Source organism: Glycine soja, chromosome 11, assembly GCF_004193775.1.
Source record: "Glycine soja cultivar W05 chromosome 11, ASM419377v2, whole genome shotgun sequence".
Taxonomy (NCBI): Eukaryota; Viridiplantae; Streptophyta; class Magnoliopsida; order Fabales; family Fabaceae; genus Glycine; species Glycine soja.
In genome coordinates, this window is record NC_041012.1 from 38,103,738 (window position 1) to 38,125,844 (window position 22,107).

A 22,107-nucleotide genomic window follows, 5' to 3' on the forward strand; every position below is an offset into this window, starting at 1 on the left:
GACAAAGGTTTAAGAACAATTTGTTGTGAAATGAATAATTTAGAGGTGATGAACATCATTTTATTTTTAGTAGGTTTCATTATTCCCATCTATCATTTTTTAATTTGTTTTAATACTACTGACTAATTTTCTCATTTATTAATTAACATACATAATAAAACAAAAATGTCAACGACACATAAATTTAGCTAAAAAAATATACTATAATTTTCTTCAATTTTTATAATTTCCTTTATCTATATATATCTCTTAAAAATTTATTTTAATAAAAAAATATTTTTAAAATCAATTAAAAATATATTTATATAATATAATATTTGTATTATTTTAGTAATAAATTAAAATAAAAATTTTAAAATACAAATTAATGAAACAAAAAAAGAAAAATGCACCATACGGAAGTCGGGGTAGCCAATCACGACTTTTCAAAGATGATGAAAACTAGTGTAGTTTGAGTATTATAATTCAAATAGGTGTATTTTGAGAAGAAGCTGAAGAGAGGTCTACTTCTGTTAAGAAAAAAAAAATCATATTATTACCCTTCTTCTCTCTCTTTTTTGTAATTTTTAGTGCACTCAATTTTCAAGTTTAAAACACTCAAACATGGGTCACTATTAATATTTTTTTTTTCTTACCCTGCCTGTGCAATGCACAAGCCACTATCTAGTTAGTCAATCATTCTAGATAGAATTTAAAAAGGTTGCTTGTAAGGTGCCCCAACAAATATGGGTTTTTGATTAGTCTTTAAGTCAAGTCTTAAAAATAGTCTATATCAAATGAATAGGTCAAATTTTCAACAAAAAAAAGGTCAAATTCATTCTTTTAATTTGAGAAACAAGTTAATATTAGGGTGTTGCTAGGTACACCCAACATTATTATTGGTGCACTCAACACTTAAGAGAAAAAAATTGAAATACCTTTAATCCGTAAGCCTTTTAAGTTGATCCGTAAAAGGCTTAGTTGATCTGTAAGCCTTTTATGGATCAACTTGATCCGTAGAAGCTTGATCCGTAAGCCTTTTATAAATAAGTTAATCCGTATGCGCTTAATATCAACATACAAGGACAGTTTTAATATTTTTAAAAAATGTTGGGTGCACCAATAATAATACTAGATACACCTAGCAACACCCTTAATATTAATACTTGTAAAATGCATAACCTAGCCGAAGCCATGTTAACCTCTAGGCTCTGGTAGTAATTCAACTAATTGGACCTATTTCGTCAAACTAACCGATCAATCATAATAAATATCTTTTAATATGATCATACTTTCTTTATTTTTTCTACCTTTATTTCTTGTCTTTATTTTCCCTTCCTATTCAATGTACTGGAACAGGTAGTCAATTATAATTACATTTTGATTCGGAACATTTTTAAGCAAAAAGTACAACGAGATAGACAAATAACAAGGTATATGATTTTATATATATATATATATATATATATATATATATATATACACTCAGAGAGAGAGAAAAAATAGTGTAATAAAAAAATAATTAAATTTACTGATATTATTACGAATTTAACACTTTCACCCAATTATAGATTTGTCACATAATAAAAATTTATTTAATAATTACTTCAAAAGTTATATTTAGAGTTATTTCTAATTGGTTGATATAAAAATCTTAATTCTAAGCGTAAGGGAGTATCAAAATTAAACTAAATATTGTATGAATTAACTTTTACTAAAGGAGGATATAACATAATTTAATATGCAAAATAATAGACAACTGTATCTGTCCTCAAACAATAAATAAGGGTGCCTTCAGCACAACTCAAGGCTATGATACAATTTACAATATTATAAAATCAACCTATCTCCTCCCACCATCTGAAACCATTAAACAATTTCCACATGACAATTGACAACATGAAGAACTTAAATCCTTGCACAACTATCTGGATCTGTTAAAAGCAGCCAGCAATTCAGATTACAGTCTGTGGTGTCACCAATAAGAATGCATGGCCTGGAAAATTTTTAACTCCCCATGATGTGAGCAAGCATCTGAGCTCCATTACTATTAGTCATTCATGTTGATGCAAATCACAAACTTAACACATCCAATAAAATTAAGTATATGCCATCTTAGCAACTGAGACTATACTCAAAAGTCAAAAAACATATCACGCTCCAACTCCGGCTCCATCACTGAGCTTAAGAGTCATTTTTATATTCATTGCTGCTAACTCAGCAGCCAAATATCTAAATACATAGGGCATGGCGACTGTCTCCATGCCCTTACTCGTTTGGCAAGCATGACAAGTAACCTTTTTCGGAGCTCTTCCAGGGGGTAGCCCACCAATCTCCCGAACTGGCCGCTTTTGAGGTTGGATGAATGTTGTTGCAAGCATGCTTCCACAAAGTGAACAAACATCGGCAATGTGATAATCAGAACACGTGTGCAACCTATCATGCAGAAGATATGCAGCTCCATGTGCAAGCAGAGAGTCGCGTTCCATTTCTCCAAATCGAATTCCCCCACCACGCTTTCGTCCTTTTATCGGCTGCCGGGTGACCTGGTCAATTGTGCCAGTAGATCGAACCTGTAACATAGAAGATAACCCTTTATTGCAATTAAGAGGGAAAAGTGAATAAAAATACCAAGCAATCTACTCATCAACAAGAGTCAATATAAGAACTATTGTTTATCAAAATGTCTTTGAATTTGTTGTCTACAGAAAGCAATTCAAAAAAACAAAAAGAAGTTCTACTGATCCACTCCTGCCAGCATAAAAATCCTAACAATTTATTGTGTTAAATTTGATATACACATTACATTATGAAGCTTTTTACACTGTCATCTAACAACACCATCACAACCACTAGATAGCCAAACATTTTTAATGTGTCAACACAGAAAATAAGGAAAGTATCATTTTCGCTGATGGTTTTATAGGAAGTAAAAAACAGTGAATTTGTTCACCTGAAATTTGTCTGAAACCATGTGACGCAGCCGCTGATAATAAACAGGTCCAATAAATATCTCACATGTTAGTTCTGTTCCATAAACACCACTGTATAGAACCTCCAAACCATGATAATTAAATCCCTTTTCTCTTAGCAGAAGGCCAAGATCATCGACAAGTGAACCTGATTTTGAATCAGACTCCCCACTGTCTTTCGTAACTGAACTTCGAAATGGAGTTGCATCTACAAATTCTCCACGTAAGCTACCTCCCTGCAAGAAGAAATTATTATTAATCATACATGCCTTCTAACATGAGACAGATACAGCACAGATAAGATACAGCATAAGAAATTGATATAATGTTAACATAAAAACACAAATATTAATTAGAATAAAGATATCAAAGTTTCCTAAAGTCAGCATTAGTCATTGTAGACACAATAAAATACTATAATTTATCTAATTATAGTGCAATCCCACTTGTATTGGTACAAAATTTCAATCAATAACTGAAAGTAGGCTAGAAGTATCTGACATGATTCGTATTGAACACTAATACAACAACCATTTTGGATGTACAAGTATGGTGTTTCATAGTTCTTAATCATTAAAAAGTGAAGACACACCTAAACACAAAAATGATCCTCAGATAAATCACTAAAGGAATTACATAATAATGATATCATTCTCACTTGGCATTGGTAATATCTTTATCTTCTATCAACAATAGTTATCAATTTCAGATAGTGGTGGGTAGCAGTCTACTCTGAAAATGCTCTGGATAGTGGACTGACCACTATTTTAAATGCTAGCATACAAACTAAATAGTATATATACTACACATAAATACTCAAAGAAACAAGACAAAATATCCAAAATTAAAGAAATTTATAATAAAAAATAAGTCACAGTTCACACTTATAATCACCATCCACCTAGAAGCAATAAGAACATAGTAATGAAGTAAAAAAAATGAAAGATGAAGAAATTAATAGAAAAAGAATGCAACAGACTAGATAAAATTTAGCAGGGTGTGAACAGGGAAGTCTAGAGGAAGACAAAAGGACAGAACACGGGGAAAAAAAATCTTATAAACTGTGATGGAACAGAGGCCAAAACAAAGGTACGTTTTATGAAATATTTTACCCCAAAAAAAAACCTAACAACAGTGTTCCAGGGGTAAAAATTGGTTACTGTTAAGACTATATCATGGCAGCACCGCTATAGTACACAAAAAGTCGCCATTTGTCTGCTATCAATGGTCACTATTGAAACTGCTCCAATATCTGAATCCTATAGCGGTCCAGTGCCACTCCACTCAGCTATAGTGTGCTATCAACTACTATGTAAATATGCTATAAACTACTTCGCATTAAAAAATTTGATAATTTATATGATAATCACCACGCATAAGGCTTTTGTTGTATGATAATCTTCATGCAATTTTTTAGTCATAGTACCTTAGCAGCAACAGATTCCAAAAGCATAGCAATTGTCATCCTGGAAGGAAATGCATGAGGATTGATAATGAGATCTGGGCGCATCCCAGTAGTTCCAGAAAATGGCATATCAACATCTGGCCACAGCTGAGAGCAAACACCTTTCTGCCCATGTCTGCTGCTAAATTTATCACCAATAACAGGGTTCCGGGGATGTCGAAAACGTATGTTAACCTGCTCCAATGAGCATAAGCTAAAAATTAGCAGATCAAAGTGAGTAATCAAATAAAGAACTAGAAGCCCAGTAAAAAAATATCAACTGACTAACCAAATCAAACAATACTGAGTATAAGGTTATCTAGCTTGAATTTATGTTTCCGTTGCTAGTACCATATCTCTTGTAACAACATTCAGATTACAAATCCAGGATTATGCAGTGTAGCAGTCAATATAAAAAATAAAAATTTATCAGGGATAAGTAAAAAATAGAAACTTCAATTACAAATCAAAATATTTTTTTGTGACAAATAAACAAATCAAATCAAGGTATACAATTTTTGTTTTACGAATTATAAGTTTTATTGAACAGAGGAAATAAACACAGGCAGCAGGGAAGCTAAAATATCATCTTTCAAGAATTTTAACAAAAGGACAACAGCAAGTAAAAATGGGTAATCAGCATAATACAGCTCTCAGTCCTTGCATATCAAAATGGAAAAAGAACTCAAAGAAAACATGAATAGAGCACCAAAGGTCAAGGGAAGTAAATAACATGGTTCAATCATTGACAAGATCAATCTGTGCAAACAAGTACAAACACCTATACTATTCTTTCTTTTAAACAAGAACAAAAGTTCACTAAATAAAGAGAAGAAAATTATTATGAGCTTTCTTGACTCACCTTCTGAAGGTGCTTCTTGTTTTTTACATCAGCAGCAACATAGTCAACATAAACAGCTTCAGAACCCTTTCTTTTTAAGGTGTGTATGGAACTTGTTACTTCATTATAAATGCTACAATAGGGTTCATCTGGCCGTATCATCTGAAAGTCATGCATTAAGATTTTCCGGACAAAATTGAAGTCAAGAGATAAGATGGGGGAGAGGGGGGTATAATACCTGACCAACATGTGGAAGTCCATCTGAATCAATGGATGGACAAGCTGATTTCTCTATATTACTTTTTCTGAACATTCTTGAAGATCGGTCTGACCTTCCCCCTTGTTCAGTTAAGTCAATAGTTTCTGTCTGCCAAAACAGTCATGAAAGAAAATTCTCTGTCAAGTCAAGTCAAGGATCAATCCGTTACATGGCTGCATTGAGTGTAAAAGAAACATGTTTGGTGGGGTATAAGACTCACAAATAGAAAAATTAATCAACAATGAAGTTCCAATCTTTTTTTTATATAAGCAAAGTATTAATTGTGAAAGAGAAAAACAAATGTAAGAGGATAAGAAATCCTCAAGAATAAAAAGAAGACAATAATGAAGTTCCAAAAGAAAAGAACTGATTCAGAGCAAACGGCAAAAACTTCAAGATGAAACAAAGTCACGGCATCTCAAAATGAAGTGTCATGAGAAATTAACTATGATGCATTCAAATCCAGAAAGCTTAATTAGTTGTGTCAGGTATTTAACCTGATATATTTGTCCATGAAACATTCCACGCTCCACTGATGACTTATTTAGAATCATAGCATCCTCCATATCATATCTGTAAACAGTTAGCACAGGATATTTGTAAATAGCACAGGATGGTTAAAACTATAGTTGCTTTGCATTAAAGTAGTTACCCCGTATATGCCAGAACTGCAACTATAGCATTTGTGCCTGTTGGAAATTCATCAATGTTGTATTTAGTATATGTACTTGTGCGTACAATGGGAGTCTGAGGAGTCTGAAAATGCCCCCAAAATGTTTAAGTTATAACAGTCTAAGAAGAATAAAGTATAAACAATGTTATTATATGCAGGGGATATAATTTAAAGACCAATTGTTATAATTGGGCATATGATTTATATGATGAGACTCAGGGGAGTCGGACAATGCCCCAAAAATATTCAGGTTACAGAAAGTATAAATAATTATATATCAGATGCAAGGGATATAATTTACTACAGGACCAATTATTTTGATACCCATATTTGATTTCCAACATACAAAGACCAAATCTGTTTTTATTCCGAACAGAGAGTATCCACAATTTTCATAATGCTGATTTGAACAAACCTGAAGATGATATAACTTTTGATCTGCACGATGTTGAATAGTTTGTGAAGAAAATGCCATTGTTTGCTTTGCCATCTACATCATAAACACCCCCAGAGTGAAAAAAATTGTAGCTAAACTGCTAAAGTAGATTTGGATACCAAGAAAAGTACAAAAGATTATAGAACCTGACACTGGTACATATTTCGTGGACTCTGATTATGATCTGACCATGGTGTGAGATTAGCAACTACACTAAGCATTACTGTTGGATGAATTTCTTCGTGAGTTGCAGGAAATGAACTTTTTCTTCCACCATCCCCACCATCAGGACATCTAATTTCCATAAAAACCTGATAAGAAAAATACATAACACTTAAAAATTTGACAAATCCTAAGTTCATATCACTCATCTCTATAAAGATAGATATGCCTTTATTAGAATAACTCCAAACAAGTATACAACATACAGAAGAAAAATCTACAATGACCTGCTCAAATGGCCCAATGAGTTCTATGTTTTCACTTCCATTGGAAGCAATTGATATATTTCTAACTGGCCGAACAAATCTAGAAGGGGATGTGCACAGGTAGAGACCAGGATAGGCACCACCCATGCTCAAAGGAACATATCCTACTTCCATATCATCAGGAATCTGTCACATAATTTTCAAGTCAATATCAAGTAATATATTATAAGGGAAGCAAGGAAATTTTAACAAAACAAACCACTGCGACAGATGACACTTTTAATTCTCGTATGTGAGCCACAACTTTCTCCACTTCACTGGAAGCTATACAACCAACAACACAACCATCTAAGAGAACAGTAAGAGCTTCAGGTGGACCAGGAAGAAATATCTTTGGCAATGATGGTGTCATCCCAACCTCCAATAAAACATTTAGGATGGACATTTTTATTTTAAAATAATCTTTAATGTTTCCTTGAGAATCAAAGAATGACGTTATCCCTGAAATAGAAAAGAGAGAAAAAAAAAGTTAACCACAAATGGTAGGATCGTCAATTACTCCGATGAAAAATGAATCTTCTAGCTAATAAAAAAAGATTATATCCAGGGACAGATCCAGAAACCTATTAAAGGGGGGGCTAAAAAAATTTCTTCCATTGTAATTATTTAAATGTCTAACTTTTAATAAGTAATAATTTTTTAAAAAATATTTAATATTTTAACACATAAAATTGAAAATAATTTTTATTTTAAATGATAATAACCATAACCGTTATCATAAAAACAACAAACACAATTAATTTTACACAATTATATTCTAGTTAGCACCTTAACCATTGCAATAATAATAACAAACACAACTAATTTTACATAATTTTACACTAACTAACCTTAATCATTATTAAAATAATAACATAGATAATTAATTTTATACAATTAAACATTAATTAAAATATATGTCTACGTACATAAGAAGTGCCAAGGGAAGGGGGGCTCAGGCCCCTGCCCGCCCCCCTCTCCATCCGTCCCTGATATCTCTCTAATTTAGGTTGTGAAATATAACATTTGGCTAAATTACTCCATTGGTCCCTTATCTTTATTTTAGGTTGCAATTTGGTTCTTTATTTTTTAAAAGTTGCAAAATGGTCCTTTATTTATTAAAAGTTGTAAAATGATCCCTTAAGTAATTTTTTTACAGCATGTTTGTCCCTGAAGTAATATCTTTCAGTTTTTTGGGATAAACATGATATAAAAAATTACTTAAGGGACAATTTTACAATTTTTGATAAATAAGAGACCATATTGCAACTTTTAAAAAATAAAGGACCAAATTGCTACCTAAAATAAAGATAAGGGACCATGTGAATAATTTAGCCTAAAATAAAGCCAGCAATTGTCATCCACTTTGTCGCTGCTTCTATATCTACTCTTCATTTTGCACAATCCATTATCTTAATGCACAGAGTGATTTCCCTGTTCTTTCGAATTGCAATTAAACTTATTGCCAAAGTATTCTGTCCAGGTTACAGAAATCAGCATCATTATTCCTAATCATAATTTTATGTCATTGTTGGGAAGTACCAACATAACGATTAATTCATAAATCGTCATACAAAGTGCACATTGGAAATGTGTTTGTAGAATTGACTTTGAATCAACATGAGTTTTATTTGGATAGAAAATATTAGAAAATTGATTTTGACACACAATGTCATTTAGAAACTAGCAATCAAAATAAATTTTGATTGTGCAATTATCAAAATAGGTTTTATTGTCCATATCTATTTTTTGCATTGATGTCTTTTGTATTGTAATTTATTATATTGGTATTAATATAAATTAATAAATTAAGAATTAAATAGCTGTGTTACAATATTTCTTTTACATAAAATTAGATAGCTAAGTTTGCAAAAAAAAATAATTAAAATGTTTACAAATAAATATATATACATTATTCTAGAAGCATTGAAGATGGTAATTAAAATGCATGGGGACAGCAAAAGCCATATGATCAAAATCATGCAGCTGCAAATCACATTACTGTTGTGACCAAAATGCAGCTGTGATCGAAATCACTGAAAACTGTTTTCAAAAATAAAAAAAATAAAAAATCAGGCCCTTACAACAATGGAATCATTAGTAACCGCTGAACTGAAGAGGTTGATCAAGTCAATAAATGGTTACTCATTAACCACTCCTTGAACATTATTAGCCAGTTAAGTAGTTCTCTGTTACAAAATTAGAATTTTTAATAACCAAGTACTGTTCTATAATTTTCCATAAAATAAATTGAAAGCTAATTCGCATGTCTCTGGAATTTAGTTTATGGAACTGGTTTCACTTTGTTTCAAGAGGTAATTACACATTAACAAAATTTAATGAACAATCTCTTTTAAGTACTAATAAATACTACAAGGCACAGCCAGAGTGGGGAAGTCACTAACAAGTACACTTCATAATTAAGCACAAATATCTTGCATTTAAGAAAAAGAAAAAAAAGAAGACGAAAATAAATGAATCAGAAAAAAGAGAAAAATGAGAGTAGTAACTTACTACTAGTGCAAGTCATATGATTCAACAATCCACAGGGCTCTCCATCAGGTGTGTGCACAGGGCAGAGAAAACCCCAAGATCTATTTATATATATAAAAAAACATAGGTAAGTATATTATAACAAAATCGCAATCTACCGATTATGTATAAAAGTACTAACTCAGGTAACAGCTTCCGCACAGTTGTGGTACGAAGTCCAGCAAATGAGGCCCCTCGATGAACAGCACGGAAATGTGATAGAAAACGTAAAAAATTTAGCCTTTCAGCCTGAACTGTATAACCTGCCCTCTGATTAAGCAAAAATAGTCAGTAAATAGGAGGGGAACAAGCTAACAAAAACAAGAGAATTAAACCAATTAAGAAACTGGTCTTGCGATAGTTTACTCAACATTTATTTGGCTAAAATGCAGGAAACACTTATTAGCTAATAGACATTTTCAGAAAGCTTTCTGGTTCAAAACTCCTATTTCAATAACCCAACTCCTTTAACTTGTCACAGTCTATGTTGACACCCAAGTGGGGATTTCAGCAGTCAACCTCAATAAAGGGGGTTAATATTGCACTACATTGAATGATTTGGTAATGGAGTCGAGTTGCTAACTTATAAGCCATTGTTTTTTTTTCAAATGGCCAATAATCAAAGGCAGCAACTTGAATTTTAGCCATTTTATAATGTACCACTGAATGACACTACTTTAATGTTAACAACTAATCATAAGCAATGTGAATTGTGACCAATAATATCTATTAATGCATAAATCAACTGACTCCCCCAGATCAAGATATTCCCTTCTAAAAATGTTACAAGCAGAGAAGCACAAAGCACCATAACAAAGTTTGGAGAAATCAATTAAGAATTTGAGCCTTAAGGTGTTAAAACAAGGAAAAAAATCCTTTTTAAATTTTTTCATGCTTCATAGGTCACTGATAATAAACTTTATATGAACAATAAAATTAGAGAAAGGCATTGGGGCATTAGTGCATGTGTCATACAGAAGATGCATGGAAGAAGAACATCAAAAGAGGAAAGGAAAAGGGTCCCAAAAGGAAAGCACAACAAATATAATATCTGCATCTGTCAAGATCGGTCTATTCTTTCAAGCACAGGATCATATTAAACAAGACAAAATACTAAAGATAAATGGAATTATCTTATCTTGACAAGTTAATGAATACGGAAAAATATCTAATTATATGCATTTCCTTATGAGTAAGCTTATTAATATTTAATACTAATATTATATTATAATTAAGAAAACAAAAAGACAATTGGCAGCTGGAAAATTCAAAATTATGAACAATGGGATAATTTAACTATACACTGGCAAGCCAATACCTGCTGCAGATCTAGACCCGTTTGTGTAACCAATCTTCCAGTTTTCAACATGTTTTCAACTGCTGTACTGACTTGCTTTGGTGAATTTTTATCCATGACTTTCTTAACTTGAACAACTGCAATACCAGAGAACCAAACAATAAAATGACAAAAATTACAGTCCCGTACTACTTTACAGACTGCAATATAAAGAAAAATGAAAAATCTCTGAATCATTTATAGTCCCAGGATCATTCCAGATATAATAAACTACTACAGCAGTAGAGCACTAACAAAAACTTAAGCAGATAGAACAAAACAAATATCTACTTACTGTCACTGAAATCAAATTTCTTGCTTTTTTTATCAATCTCATCCAGAAGAAGCCTTCTTCCCTTTTGCAGCCAATCTTCCAGTTTTTCCTAGGATCAACAGTATGTAAATGCAAGAAATCATTTAACATTTATGTAGGAGAAAGAAAATTAGTTGACCGCATGACCCAGAGAATAGGGCAAAGTAATAGAAGTAAAAGCTGAAATGAATACAAACTTCCAAGATGTATAGGAACAAGAGAGTGTCAACTGTCATGTTTAGAGAAGAAAAAAGAATCAGGAAATAAAATTGCAACCTCGGTTCTATTATTATTGTTTGGGTATGTATGGTCTAGATTTGTTTTAAAAAAATCTTAAGCCGTAATATTTCAATGTATATAATATAAAAAAGAGCAAATTACAGCAACACCCCCTGAACTTTAATCAAATTACACATAACCCAACCCTTTTGATTTTCCTACACTAAACCCTCTTTAAGTCTGCAAACATTACACTAACACCCCCTTATTTGTTTGGAAACACTACACTGACACCCCCCTGAATACCCCCTCAAATCTTACACTAACACCCTCTACAAGGGAAGTGAAAGTATGGTTAAAAAAGCAGGGGGTGCATGTGTAATTACACAAAACCTCAGAGTGTTGTTGTAAATTTCTCTAAAAAAATAAATATTTTATTAACTATTATAGCAGCAGTGTGGATGGAGGTAGTGGTGGCAGAGATACAGGTTGTGGTAAACTGTCACATGCTCTAGTGGACAATGTGTTAGGAACCCAGAAATATATTCCAATATCAGAGATGCCAAAACATACGGGAAAACGATATTTTCCTAAGGGTTCCTAAGTAGAATATTTTATTCAATTACAAAGACCTATACCTAAGGAGAATATTTTCCTTGCAAAGGTTTTCACTACACAAAGGATTCACCTTTCTACTGCAGTGCTAATGCTTAGTTCCAAACAAGAATCGAGCAGTGACCCCAACGGAGTTCAGAGTCCCTGAAGGAGCTAGCCAATTCTTGTGGGTTGAAGCCTTGTTCTGACAAGGTAAACATTTAAGAGTTGAAGCAAATGCAGCACAAGCTATTGAAGAGTCAAAATCATTCCTGAGAAGGGGCAGAGGCACAACCCTCTATATCAAGGTCAGGGGAATTGAAGAAATCATGCAGTGAGTGGAAAGGTGGATGCAAAATTAAGGCATCAAGTTTGGGGACAAGGTCAAAAATGAACAACCCACTCACGAAGAAGTTGATTCCCATTCAATAGACCATGTGAACAAGAGTAGAGGAGAGTGTTTCAGATTCAGAATGCAGTGATGTATGTAGCTGTTTATTCTTGGACAAACGAGGAGCCACCTTTGATAACATCACAAGAGGGGGAGGAGGTCAAGACAATGGAATGTGGGAGGAGGTCAAGACAATGGAATGTGGGCAGAGGTCAAGACATGGAGATCACTGGAATCCCTGAGGTCAAAGAAATGGAGCATTATTGTGGAGGAACATCTGGTCACCACACTACCACTGCATCTTCCATAGAGTTAGCCATCACTATTGAGGTGGAAGATGCAGAAGGATCTGCAGAGAGGGAGATGGACGACAAGGAAACCATTGTTGAAGAGAAGCTCAGCATCAAAAACACCCCCACACAAAGGGCTCAAATTGGTTTTTGTTTCAGACTCCAATATAAGGCCTCATGCAAAAGTCAATTAGAATAGCTTTATGTAGCTCAATTCAAGGTCGAACCACATCAAGCCCAACCAAAGCACATTTAGCCAAATAAAAAATGCAAACCACGGAGAGCCTATGGGTGGTTGCTGCAGGATTCAGTTGACAACGAACCCCTGTAAAAGTCAAGAAGATATAAATAGGGATATGTAGAAGGGGCATTGTACTGGTAGATTTTGGGGAAACAATAACATGAACTCAATTTGTCATTAGGTGGCGGCTTTCAACCTTGAGGACAAGGTTGCATTTAAGGAAGGGTGGTACAGTTAGGACCATGGGTAAGGAGTTAGTCAGGATAGTTAGAATATTAGTTAATGACATATAAATAGGAAGACTGAAGAGAGGGGAATTCATTCTGTCTGGTCTCATTTGTAAATTGAGCTTCTGTTCTTTTTTTTTTTTTGGAAGGCTGAAAATATATATATTATTAATAAGATGACCAGTACGAGTGGTACCAGAAAAAGAGATTACAAAGCACCAAGGTGCTACCCTCCAAAAAACAACAACAAACAGCCAACCAGCAACCAGATCCACCCCCACTAAGCAACGAAAGTGGATATATTAGAGGACCAATGGTTGAAACTAGTACTAAAATCTTTATCCTTAGCCTTTATCCAAGACCAAGCTAGATAAATAGCATAGTCCATGACTTTACAAGGATCAAAAGGTTTTCCTTGGAAAATCAGTTGATTCCTATGCTGCCATATAGAGCACGTTAAGGCAATCCACCACCCACACCTTGTAGTATAATTCACATTTGTCCCAAACCCATCACAGAATTGATAGAAGTGGTGAACAGGATTAATGGAAAGTGGACCTGCTCCCCGAACCCAGCTCAGAGATTCCCACCACAGTCCAATTGTCTTTTTACAGTTAAAGAACAAATGAGCTGCATCTTCTTGCACACAATCACATAAGGAGCACGTGGTTGCCTGAGTAAAAACATTTCTTCTTAAGAGGTTGACCTTGGTAGGGAGTCTATTCTTCAGAAGTCTCCAACAGAAAATGACTGCCCGAGGGGGAATATGCAGCTGCCAAATTGTCTTAAAGATCTTGTCTTCAGAATTTACTGAGCTGGTATTCATACATAAACTATAAGCTGACCTGGTGGTGTACTGTCCATTAGGTTCAGGCAACCATATCATATTATCCTTGACCTGGCTTTGAATAGGCACATTGCTGATCTCCTCCAAAAACTGAACAGCCATCTGACTTTCATGATCAAATAGGTTCCTCCTCCACCTCAAGTCCCAGCACCAGCTATTATTGTTAAAATGGCCCATTTGTGAGATGAGAGCCTTTTGTTGTCTACTTATGAGGAAAAGCTGGTTGTACTTCTGCTGCAGGGTGTATTGTTCCCCTAGCCAATTGTCAGACCAGAATTTGATATTTTCCCCACACCCAACCTTCCAAGACAAGTTCTCTTTAAAAATACTGCAGTCCAACTGATGATACAAGCTTCTAATGTCTCTCCACCAATGAGAATAGGCCCTTCTGTCTCTATTATATTGAAATTCTGACCAGCCACCATATTTAGAGGTTAAAACTCTAACCCATAGCTGATGCTGATCAGATGCAAAAGCCCATAACCATCTACCCAACAAAGCTAAGTTGAATTTGGAGATATCCTTTATCCCCAGTCCCCCATCAGACTTAGGCAAACAAATATCTTTGTGAAGGGAAAACCCAAGGAGGAGAGATTTCTTTTATCCTATATTATGTGCATTATCATTCTATCAATAAAATCTCTTTTCTTTTCCCTGAATCTATTTTGAGTTCAAAATAGTGGCTTTGGTTATTACTTCAAAGTTCAAACAACTGTAAGTGTGGAGAACAAACTACAAAGTACTTCTCCGCCACCTTCATTCTTGCTTCTTCCAATTGAATGCTTTAGGGTCAGGGTTAAGAATTAATAAAGGTTTCATTTAATAGGTTTTTCTATAAGGAATTTGACTAATTCAAAAAGGCACAACCAAACAGGAACTTTAGAATTTGATGGCCCAATTCCATTCTAAGCTTGAATTCACATCCAATTTCCAAATGCCAAATGGGACCAAATATAAAGTGTAAGCATATGCCATTAACAGCATTCGATTCATTGAATTATGATTGAAATGTAATCAGATCCATAGACTGGATGACATACTCTCAATCTCAACACTATTTATTGATAACCATAAATATAAAATGGAAAATACTGAAAAGCTTTCTACCTTGAGATAAAGTGTAATCAGGTGTCCAGGGAGTAAAACCTCATGATTTTGCAAGGAATCAGGGTTGTCCGGCACCGATGTCTGATCTATAAGTGAGAAAAGTTTCTGCAACATGAAGCTAAAGAGGGAAGAAAGTAGGAGCCAACCAAAACCCAAAATGTGAGAAAACAATACATAAATCCTCCAGCAAAAATATTTCTTGTCCATAAGAAACAATTTAAGGTTACTAGTTACAAAATCATCGCATAAAAAACAAGAGCAAGTGCCTAACATGAGAAGATTGAATTTGTCAAAATTGTTATCCAGATGAACTAATATGCAGTCCTTCAAAACAGCATCAGCCACCTAGTAAACAAAGAAACTCATATAATCATTAGACAGACATATGGCCAAATAAAACCTTTCCTCAAATTAAATAAATAAAAGGGTAAATTACACCCCCCCTAACCCTAATGCTTTGTTTGGATTAGAAGTGAAAAAGAGAAAGAAATAAGAGAAAAAAATAGAAAACATGGAAGTAAAAGAGAATAGAGTAGAAAAGATGTATTTTTGGATAGATTTCTCTGTACTTGTTAGGATAAGTAGAAGAGAGTGGAAAGAAATATATTATTTGAAAAATATTTTTATTATAATTAAAAATTAAAAGTAACACAAAAAATAAACTTTTTACTCCATTTTTATTTTTGTTATAAATTTTTTTTAAAAAACAAACAAAAAAATGAAAATGAGAGATATTCTCCTATCATGCCAAATTGAGGGGGGAGAGTTTTTTCATGTGGGTCCCACAAAAAAAACTTTTCTCCTTCCTATTTATCCTCTCAAGCAGAAAGTGAAAACTTGGTATTTCTAGTGTATAAGGCCTTGTGATCTACAACTACAATAGCTAGCTTTTGTGGTGTGGTACCCCCAAGGTTCTTACCAGTTATTTAGTTATACTAGTAAGTTAGTGAGTTAGGCTGGTGAAGAAATAAGGCATGTTGCCTATAAAAAAGAGGGGATGTGAAGAGAAATCCATCTGGTAATTTATGAGAGAATTGGGCAGTTAGGGCATTGGGAGATGCAGTCCCTCAAAGTTAGGCTCTATATTTAAGGGAGAAATTCCTATTTCTTATTAATAAGATACCAGGTTTCTATCAGGCTAATTCATGCCAAATTAGACCTAGTGTAGCACACTCCAATGACAAGGAGGCAAGTGTAATATTTCAAAATCGAGAGGGCAGTAAAATTTAAGCATTTTTCGAGAGAGGGGAGTATAATTTACCATTAATATATAATAGTAACATATAAAGACTTACAATAGGATAACTGTCATTCTTAAGTTCATTCATAACAGGTTGGAAGTGCTCTCCTGAATTTAAAATGGATTAGTACAAAAATATAGAAATTGTTTGACAGAGAGACCTTGAAGAGTGCCATGTGAAGTACCAATATATTCTAGACATTGAAGACGAGTGAAAAGAGACAAATCTCGAAGTTCATCTAAGATTATTTTTGCCCTTTCACCAACAAGCTGGGTCCCAACAGCACCCTTTCCCTTTTCATACTTCTCATTATAGCAGCTTATCAAATTTACATAAATTTCACGGTCAGTTGTGTCAATGAGAGCCTGTTACAAATGACAATTAGCACCATAAAATAACTCTTCAGACAACCAAAACCAAATAAGGGGGAAATAAGATTAATAAAGGAACCTATAGTAAGCCAACTCAAAAAAGAAAGTTAAAGTAGAATTTTATTGTAAATTAATATCAGCAATCATTACCTTCAAAATAATGCCCACAGGAAGCAAGTACTCCCTTCCTCTTAACCTGAAAAATGATATCATAATGAAATATATCTACTTATATCTCAAATCATGGGAACTTTTTTTAGGGGTGTAAAACAGGAGTACGAAACATAGTTTGGACTAGGTCTTTTAAATCAACATAAGGCTTCTTACCAGAAACCAAGTCTTGCACTCCCATTACGAAGGTAATACAATCTTACTGATAATGAGGACTGATCAGCTCTTACACACCTAAACATTAAAATATAAAACCTTAAAAGAAAGTGTACTAAAGTATTCAAAAATGAAGAGTTAAACATCAAAGAAATCAAAATATTTCACTTTTGGGCAAAAATTAAATAGACCAATTTCTGAAAAAAAAAAAAGATAAACTATTGGGAAACCCAAGTCCCACATTGGCTAGAGATAAGACCTAGATAGAGTATATAAGTGGGGGACAACCCTCGCCCTTTGAGCTAACTTTCAGGGTTGAGTAAGGCTCAAACCCACATTCTAAGATAAACAAACAAGCTGATATTTCGTGCATGGAGAAAATTAAAACACGAACACAATTATTTGTTTGGCACTCCACTCATTAACATCAATTTCAAGTATTTATTATGTTGGCGTTTAATCAGGCAAATGCAGAATAGCATGCAATGGGCATCTAATTCTGTACATACCGGATAAACAAGCATCAGATGTTAATATAATTATAGAAGGTAATTTTTTTTCCTAAGGGAATCACTATTAGAATATCTGGCTGAACATATTTCCAATTTAGGATGAGTTAACCAAAAGAATGGTATTGGTTAATAAGTCAGAATCACTATCTTTGAAAGATGCTAACCACTCTTTGGTTAATCATACTAAATTAGAAATATGTCACCTGGCATCCTAAATAGCAGCTTGCCCATTTTTTACAAAAGAAAAGAACCCACTGGAAGAAAGGAGAGAGGAAAAAGGGAAATAGAATGAATCACATTTGATAGAATTAGTTAAATATAATCATTTTTTAACTTCTAAATTTGTAAATGAATAAAATCTAATCATTTGTTCATGGAATCTAAATAAGCCTTATAGATGCAAACATCCAAGAGATAATTTAATCATTTAAAGTAGCACTAACTGCAGATAACACAAACCTTATTACAACTGCTTTATCTGTATATCCTTCACGCCTGTCACTAAATGAATTCCGCACCATACTCATAGGCTACAACATTTAAGGAACCAGAAAAGGAATTAATAAGCCATGACAAGGACTTCAGAAATCCATGACTAGCCTTATGGAGAAACTAGATATACAGCTGCTCAGGCTTACTTGCTGCAATGTAAGCACATAAGGCAAAAAGATTGCTTACATAATTCCGTTTTGGCAAAATTAACAGTCGGATAACTCTCTCAAGGCCATTCAAGATGAAGTAACTGAAGAGAAAAGGTGTTTGATAAACCAATTATCAGCAAACAATTTTGAAACAAATTAAGGAAAGCAATGGAACAAGGGAATTGAATAATGGTTATAAACAGAATTCTAAGTTCTCATATCAAGCTTCCCAAAAGAAGTGCCATGATGATTAAGACTTAATTCACTAACAGTAGTCTATAGTAATAATGTACAACATTGCTATTTATTAACAGTATTTTTTAGTTAAGTTTATGTCGTGTAGAATAAAGATGTGCTTGCATAAGTCAGAAACTGAGGAAGGCTGAGGTATAAGAGACAGAAAAAAGTAAACCATCAACATAATATTATAATAAAATAAACTCCTGAGTCATAGAAGCTCTTATACTATGTGAAGTACCAAATCTCCTAAATACAGGCACATAAGTAATTTTTATGTTTCAACACACATATATTACGCAGACAGGGTTTAACTACCTACCCACCCATCTCCGATGCTTCTTCCTTGTAGGACACAAGTTTCTGGGGATCAGCACCTCTCAAGTTGCATAACTTTGACTGCATCAGTCCAGGTGAAAGATAAAACAGTCAACATAACTATGGAGTTAGATAATTAACAGCTGTTTTCTGGCACTACTAGTATGGTTCAGAGCACAGTAGCACTCAAAACAACAAACTGTTATATACACATGCACAAGTTGTATGTGTTTGTCAAGCTAACAAGTAAGAAAATAGGCAAGTCAAAATATACGTAGAAACAAACAAGGATTTCTACATAAAAAACAACTTGTCATGCTTCTAAAAGCATATCAAACAAAAAATGTAAAATTCAATTCAAACACACTCAAGTTTAATAAAAGGAAAACATGTTAATATTACAGAATTTAGAATCATGTCTAAAATAAAGCTTGAAAGGCTGGAGGATAAAAATGCAAAAACAAACAGCAAGTTTAAAGCTTTGCAGCAGTGGGAAACTTATGCTGCTCTTTCATCTTTGGGGAACAATATATAAGTTTCTAAGAGAGCAGTACTTTTGTAAGGCTGGAGGATAAAAATGCAAAAACAAATAGCAAGTTTAAAGCTTTGCAGCAGTGGGAAACTTATGCTGCTCTTTCGTCTTTGGGGACCAATATATAATTTTCTAAGAGAGCAGTACTTTTGTAACTTTATTTGGCACAGAGCATATGGCTTCTATCATGGAGTTTCCTTGGTAGACATGTAGATGAATCAGAGTCCTCTATAGTATTAATATTGCTGTTTTGTTTACATTTTTCTGTGTTTAAAAGAGGATAACGTATAATGATACTGAATTTTTTTCTTTGTTGGGATTTCATTTCTGTGAATCACAAACAAATGTTGCTACTTAAATAATACAAAGGCTGGCCTGTAAGAAAGAAAAGAGTTAAGTGCTGAAAAATCAAAACTTGCACAGTCACAGATATTAGTTTGACCTCACTGCTTTGCATTGTGAATGCACAGAAATTAATAAGCTTTCACTGAAACTAAACTTTAAGCCAAAAACTTCCCTACAAACTACCTAGCACGGATAGAACAATATTTTATACTTAAAATTCTTCTGAGTTTTGTAACAATAAATTCATGAAAAATTCACATCAAAATTAATAAGCTTTCACTAAATGTCTAAAACTAAATATTAAGCCAAACACTTACCTACAAACAACCTAGCACACATACTACATACTACGCTTAAAATTCTTCAAGTTTTGTAACACTAAATTCATGAAAAGTTCACAGGTAAAAAAGGCCCTTAGTGCTCTTTATTTTTACCACAGAATAAAAAATATTTACACTCATTCCCACAATAAACAGCTCACAAATTAAAATGGCAACCTTAACAGTACATTTGAAAAATAAATTGTGGATACTTAAATGTAAGCCTTTTTCTGCCACTTGCATCTATAATTGCATCCACCCACAACTATTTCTGCACTCCAACCAACAGACATGTAGAAAATAAAACATTCACATTTCATACTAACATCCTCTTTATATACAGAAAAAACAATAAAAACTAGGGAAAAATGATACTGCAACACATCTTTATTCATTTACAATAACAATCAATATCAATAATCCTTTCCTTGAAGCAGGAACAAAAAAAGACAAATCTATCATGTACTTGGTTTGTCTCTGCAACTAGTTCAAGCAGAGCCACGTATAAACCTCATGTCATACATCATAGAAAGCTAACAATAGAAAACTCCATTCAATAGGAAAGCCAAAATTTAAGTACAAAGCAACAAACCTGCAGCATTATGGGAAACTGCCCAAAATTTACATTTTCTCTGATAATAGGCCCATCATTATATTGAAAGCAAACATCTATAGTAATCTTCCCTGAATATGAAATCTTTGCCTGTCTACACTGCTCAAAAAAAAAAGAAGAAAAACACCAACTGAATCAATCATTGAATCAAAAAACCAACGAATGTCTGCACACTATAAAGCATGAAATGTTGAAACTGAAACTTGCTTCAAACGGAAGTAAAGCCTCCCGCATTGTCCTCGAAATCCGCTCCTTCTGCGGCGGATACAGCACTGGATTATCCAACCAAAGTAAGAACCAAGTTAAGAGAACAAATACCAACTCCATCAACAACTTTGCAACTCCAATTAAACTCAAATCCCAAACCTACTAAGGCCCTAATTGGATAAACTTCTCTATAAACACTAACAAAAAAAAAAAGATGAATTGAGCTTCTTTCATAAGCTAAAATAAATTTATGCACTTAGTTTTCCGAGGAAAACTCTCATCTAACTTCTCCAAAAACTGAAGCAAACAAGTTTATTTTAGCTAATTTTTTTGGTCTAAACCGCAAGTATCCTCCACTGGAGGCAATCCTATTCGAGCCGGATAGGACCACTAGGGGCAGCAAACTCTTTTATCTATAAGGGTTTATAGATAAAATTTGTCTAAACAGAGCCTAAGAAAATTGCAACTTAAAATAGCAACCCCAATTTGAAAAAAAATAAAATAAAAAATCTGAAACCAAACACTAAAAATACACGTTATGGAGCCAAATAATTGTTTATAAACAAATTTGTCCAAACAGGTATGGAGAAAACTGTAACTTGACAAAAAATCAACAACCACCAACTTAACAATAACAACACCAATTCCAAAAAAAAAAAGTTCTGAAACCAAACACTAAAAACACGCATGTTGTGGAGCTAATTAACAGAGTTTTTTCATTAAAAAAAAGGATATTTCTAAGCTTTGTGGAAGTGAAATCATCGAAAATTTCGACGGGTTTGATGTGTCCGAGCATGGTATCTAATCCAGCATCGACCATGTAATCGAAGGACTCTATGTGATGCTTGAAGAGCTCCCGCAGCGCCTCGAAGTCCGGAACCGAACCCGGTTTAGCCACCATCTTCGGTACTCTCTCGAAGGAGAAAAAGAAACTAGGGTTCGAAGGTGGCGGATGGGGGTACGGCGTCGTTTTGATGGCGTTTCGAGTCTGTGAGGGGCGAAGGAGGCGACGCACGAAGAAGGAAGTAGGGGAGAAGAAGGGTTTATGGCTTGTACCGCGGAGTATAATAATAGGGTTTTTTATATTTTTTAAAAAATAGGTTTAATGCAAATTTTATCATCAAATTTTTATTATTTTATATTTAAATTTTATTTTACATATTTTATCACTCAACTTTCATAATTTTATAAATTTTACCATTAAAATTTATTTTCACATATTTAACCATCAAACTTTTAACATGTCACAAATTTTACAATTCATATTTTTTATTT

General features: G+C 33.6%; 1 protein-coding gene across 3 annotated transcripts; it reads right to left on the reverse strand.

Moving 5' to 3' along the window:
- Positions 1-1,662: 1,662 nt before the first annotated feature.
- On the reverse strand, positions 1,663-21,886 carry LOC114376091 (DNA-directed RNA polymerase I subunit 2-like). 3 transcript variants are annotated; one of them, XM_028334010.1, is made up of 27 exons: positions 21,568-21,886; positions 20,833-20,915; positions 20,605-20,724; positions 18,820-18,896; positions 18,298-18,361; positions 18,079-18,149; positions 17,108-17,185; positions 16,931-16,976; positions 16,594-16,774; positions 16,464-16,516; positions 15,440-15,513; positions 15,169-15,286; positions 11,235-11,322; positions 10,922-11,037; positions 9,746-9,873; positions 9,586-9,665; positions 7,292-7,533; positions 7,054-7,218; positions 6,751-6,915; positions 6,584-6,658; positions 6,148-6,251; positions 5,993-6,068; positions 5,475-5,603; positions 5,258-5,398; positions 4,378-4,590; positions 2,933-3,187; positions 1,684-2,552 (listed from the first exon to the last, which is right to left on the reverse strand). In XM_028334010.1, the coding sequence occupies exons 1-27, from the start codon at positions 21,731-21,733 to the stop codon at positions 2,133-2,135; spliced, it is 3,528 nt and encodes a 1,175-aa protein (XP_028189811.1). In that variant the 5' UTR covers positions 21,734-21,886; the 3' UTR covers positions 1,684-2,132. The 3 variants fall into 3 exon arrangements, with proteins under 3 accessions (XP_028189810.1, XP_028189811.1, XP_028189809.1); XM_028334009.1 differs by having other exon boundaries at positions 1,663-2,552; positions 6,148-6,184; positions 6,756-6,915; positions 15,169-15,513; XM_028334008.1 differs by having other exon boundaries at positions 15,169-15,513.
- Between the last annotated feature and the right edge of the window lie 221 nt (positions 21,887-22,107).

Bases quoted from the DNA above. Each gene is read 5' to 3' on its own strand.
- LOC114376091 (XM_028334008.1), bottom strand. From the start codon at position 21,733: ATGGTGGCTAAACCGGGTTCGGTTCCGGACTTCGAGGCGCTGCGGGAG. The intron at 6,659-6,750 runs GTTCTATAATCT...TTTATGATGTAG, and splicing joins GAAATATGTACCAGTGTCAG to ATGGCAAAGCAAACAATGGC. The intron at 6,252-6,583 runs GTTTGTTCAAAT...GGGCATTTTCAG, and splicing joins AAAAGTTATATCATCTTCAG to ACTCCTCAGACTCCCATTGT.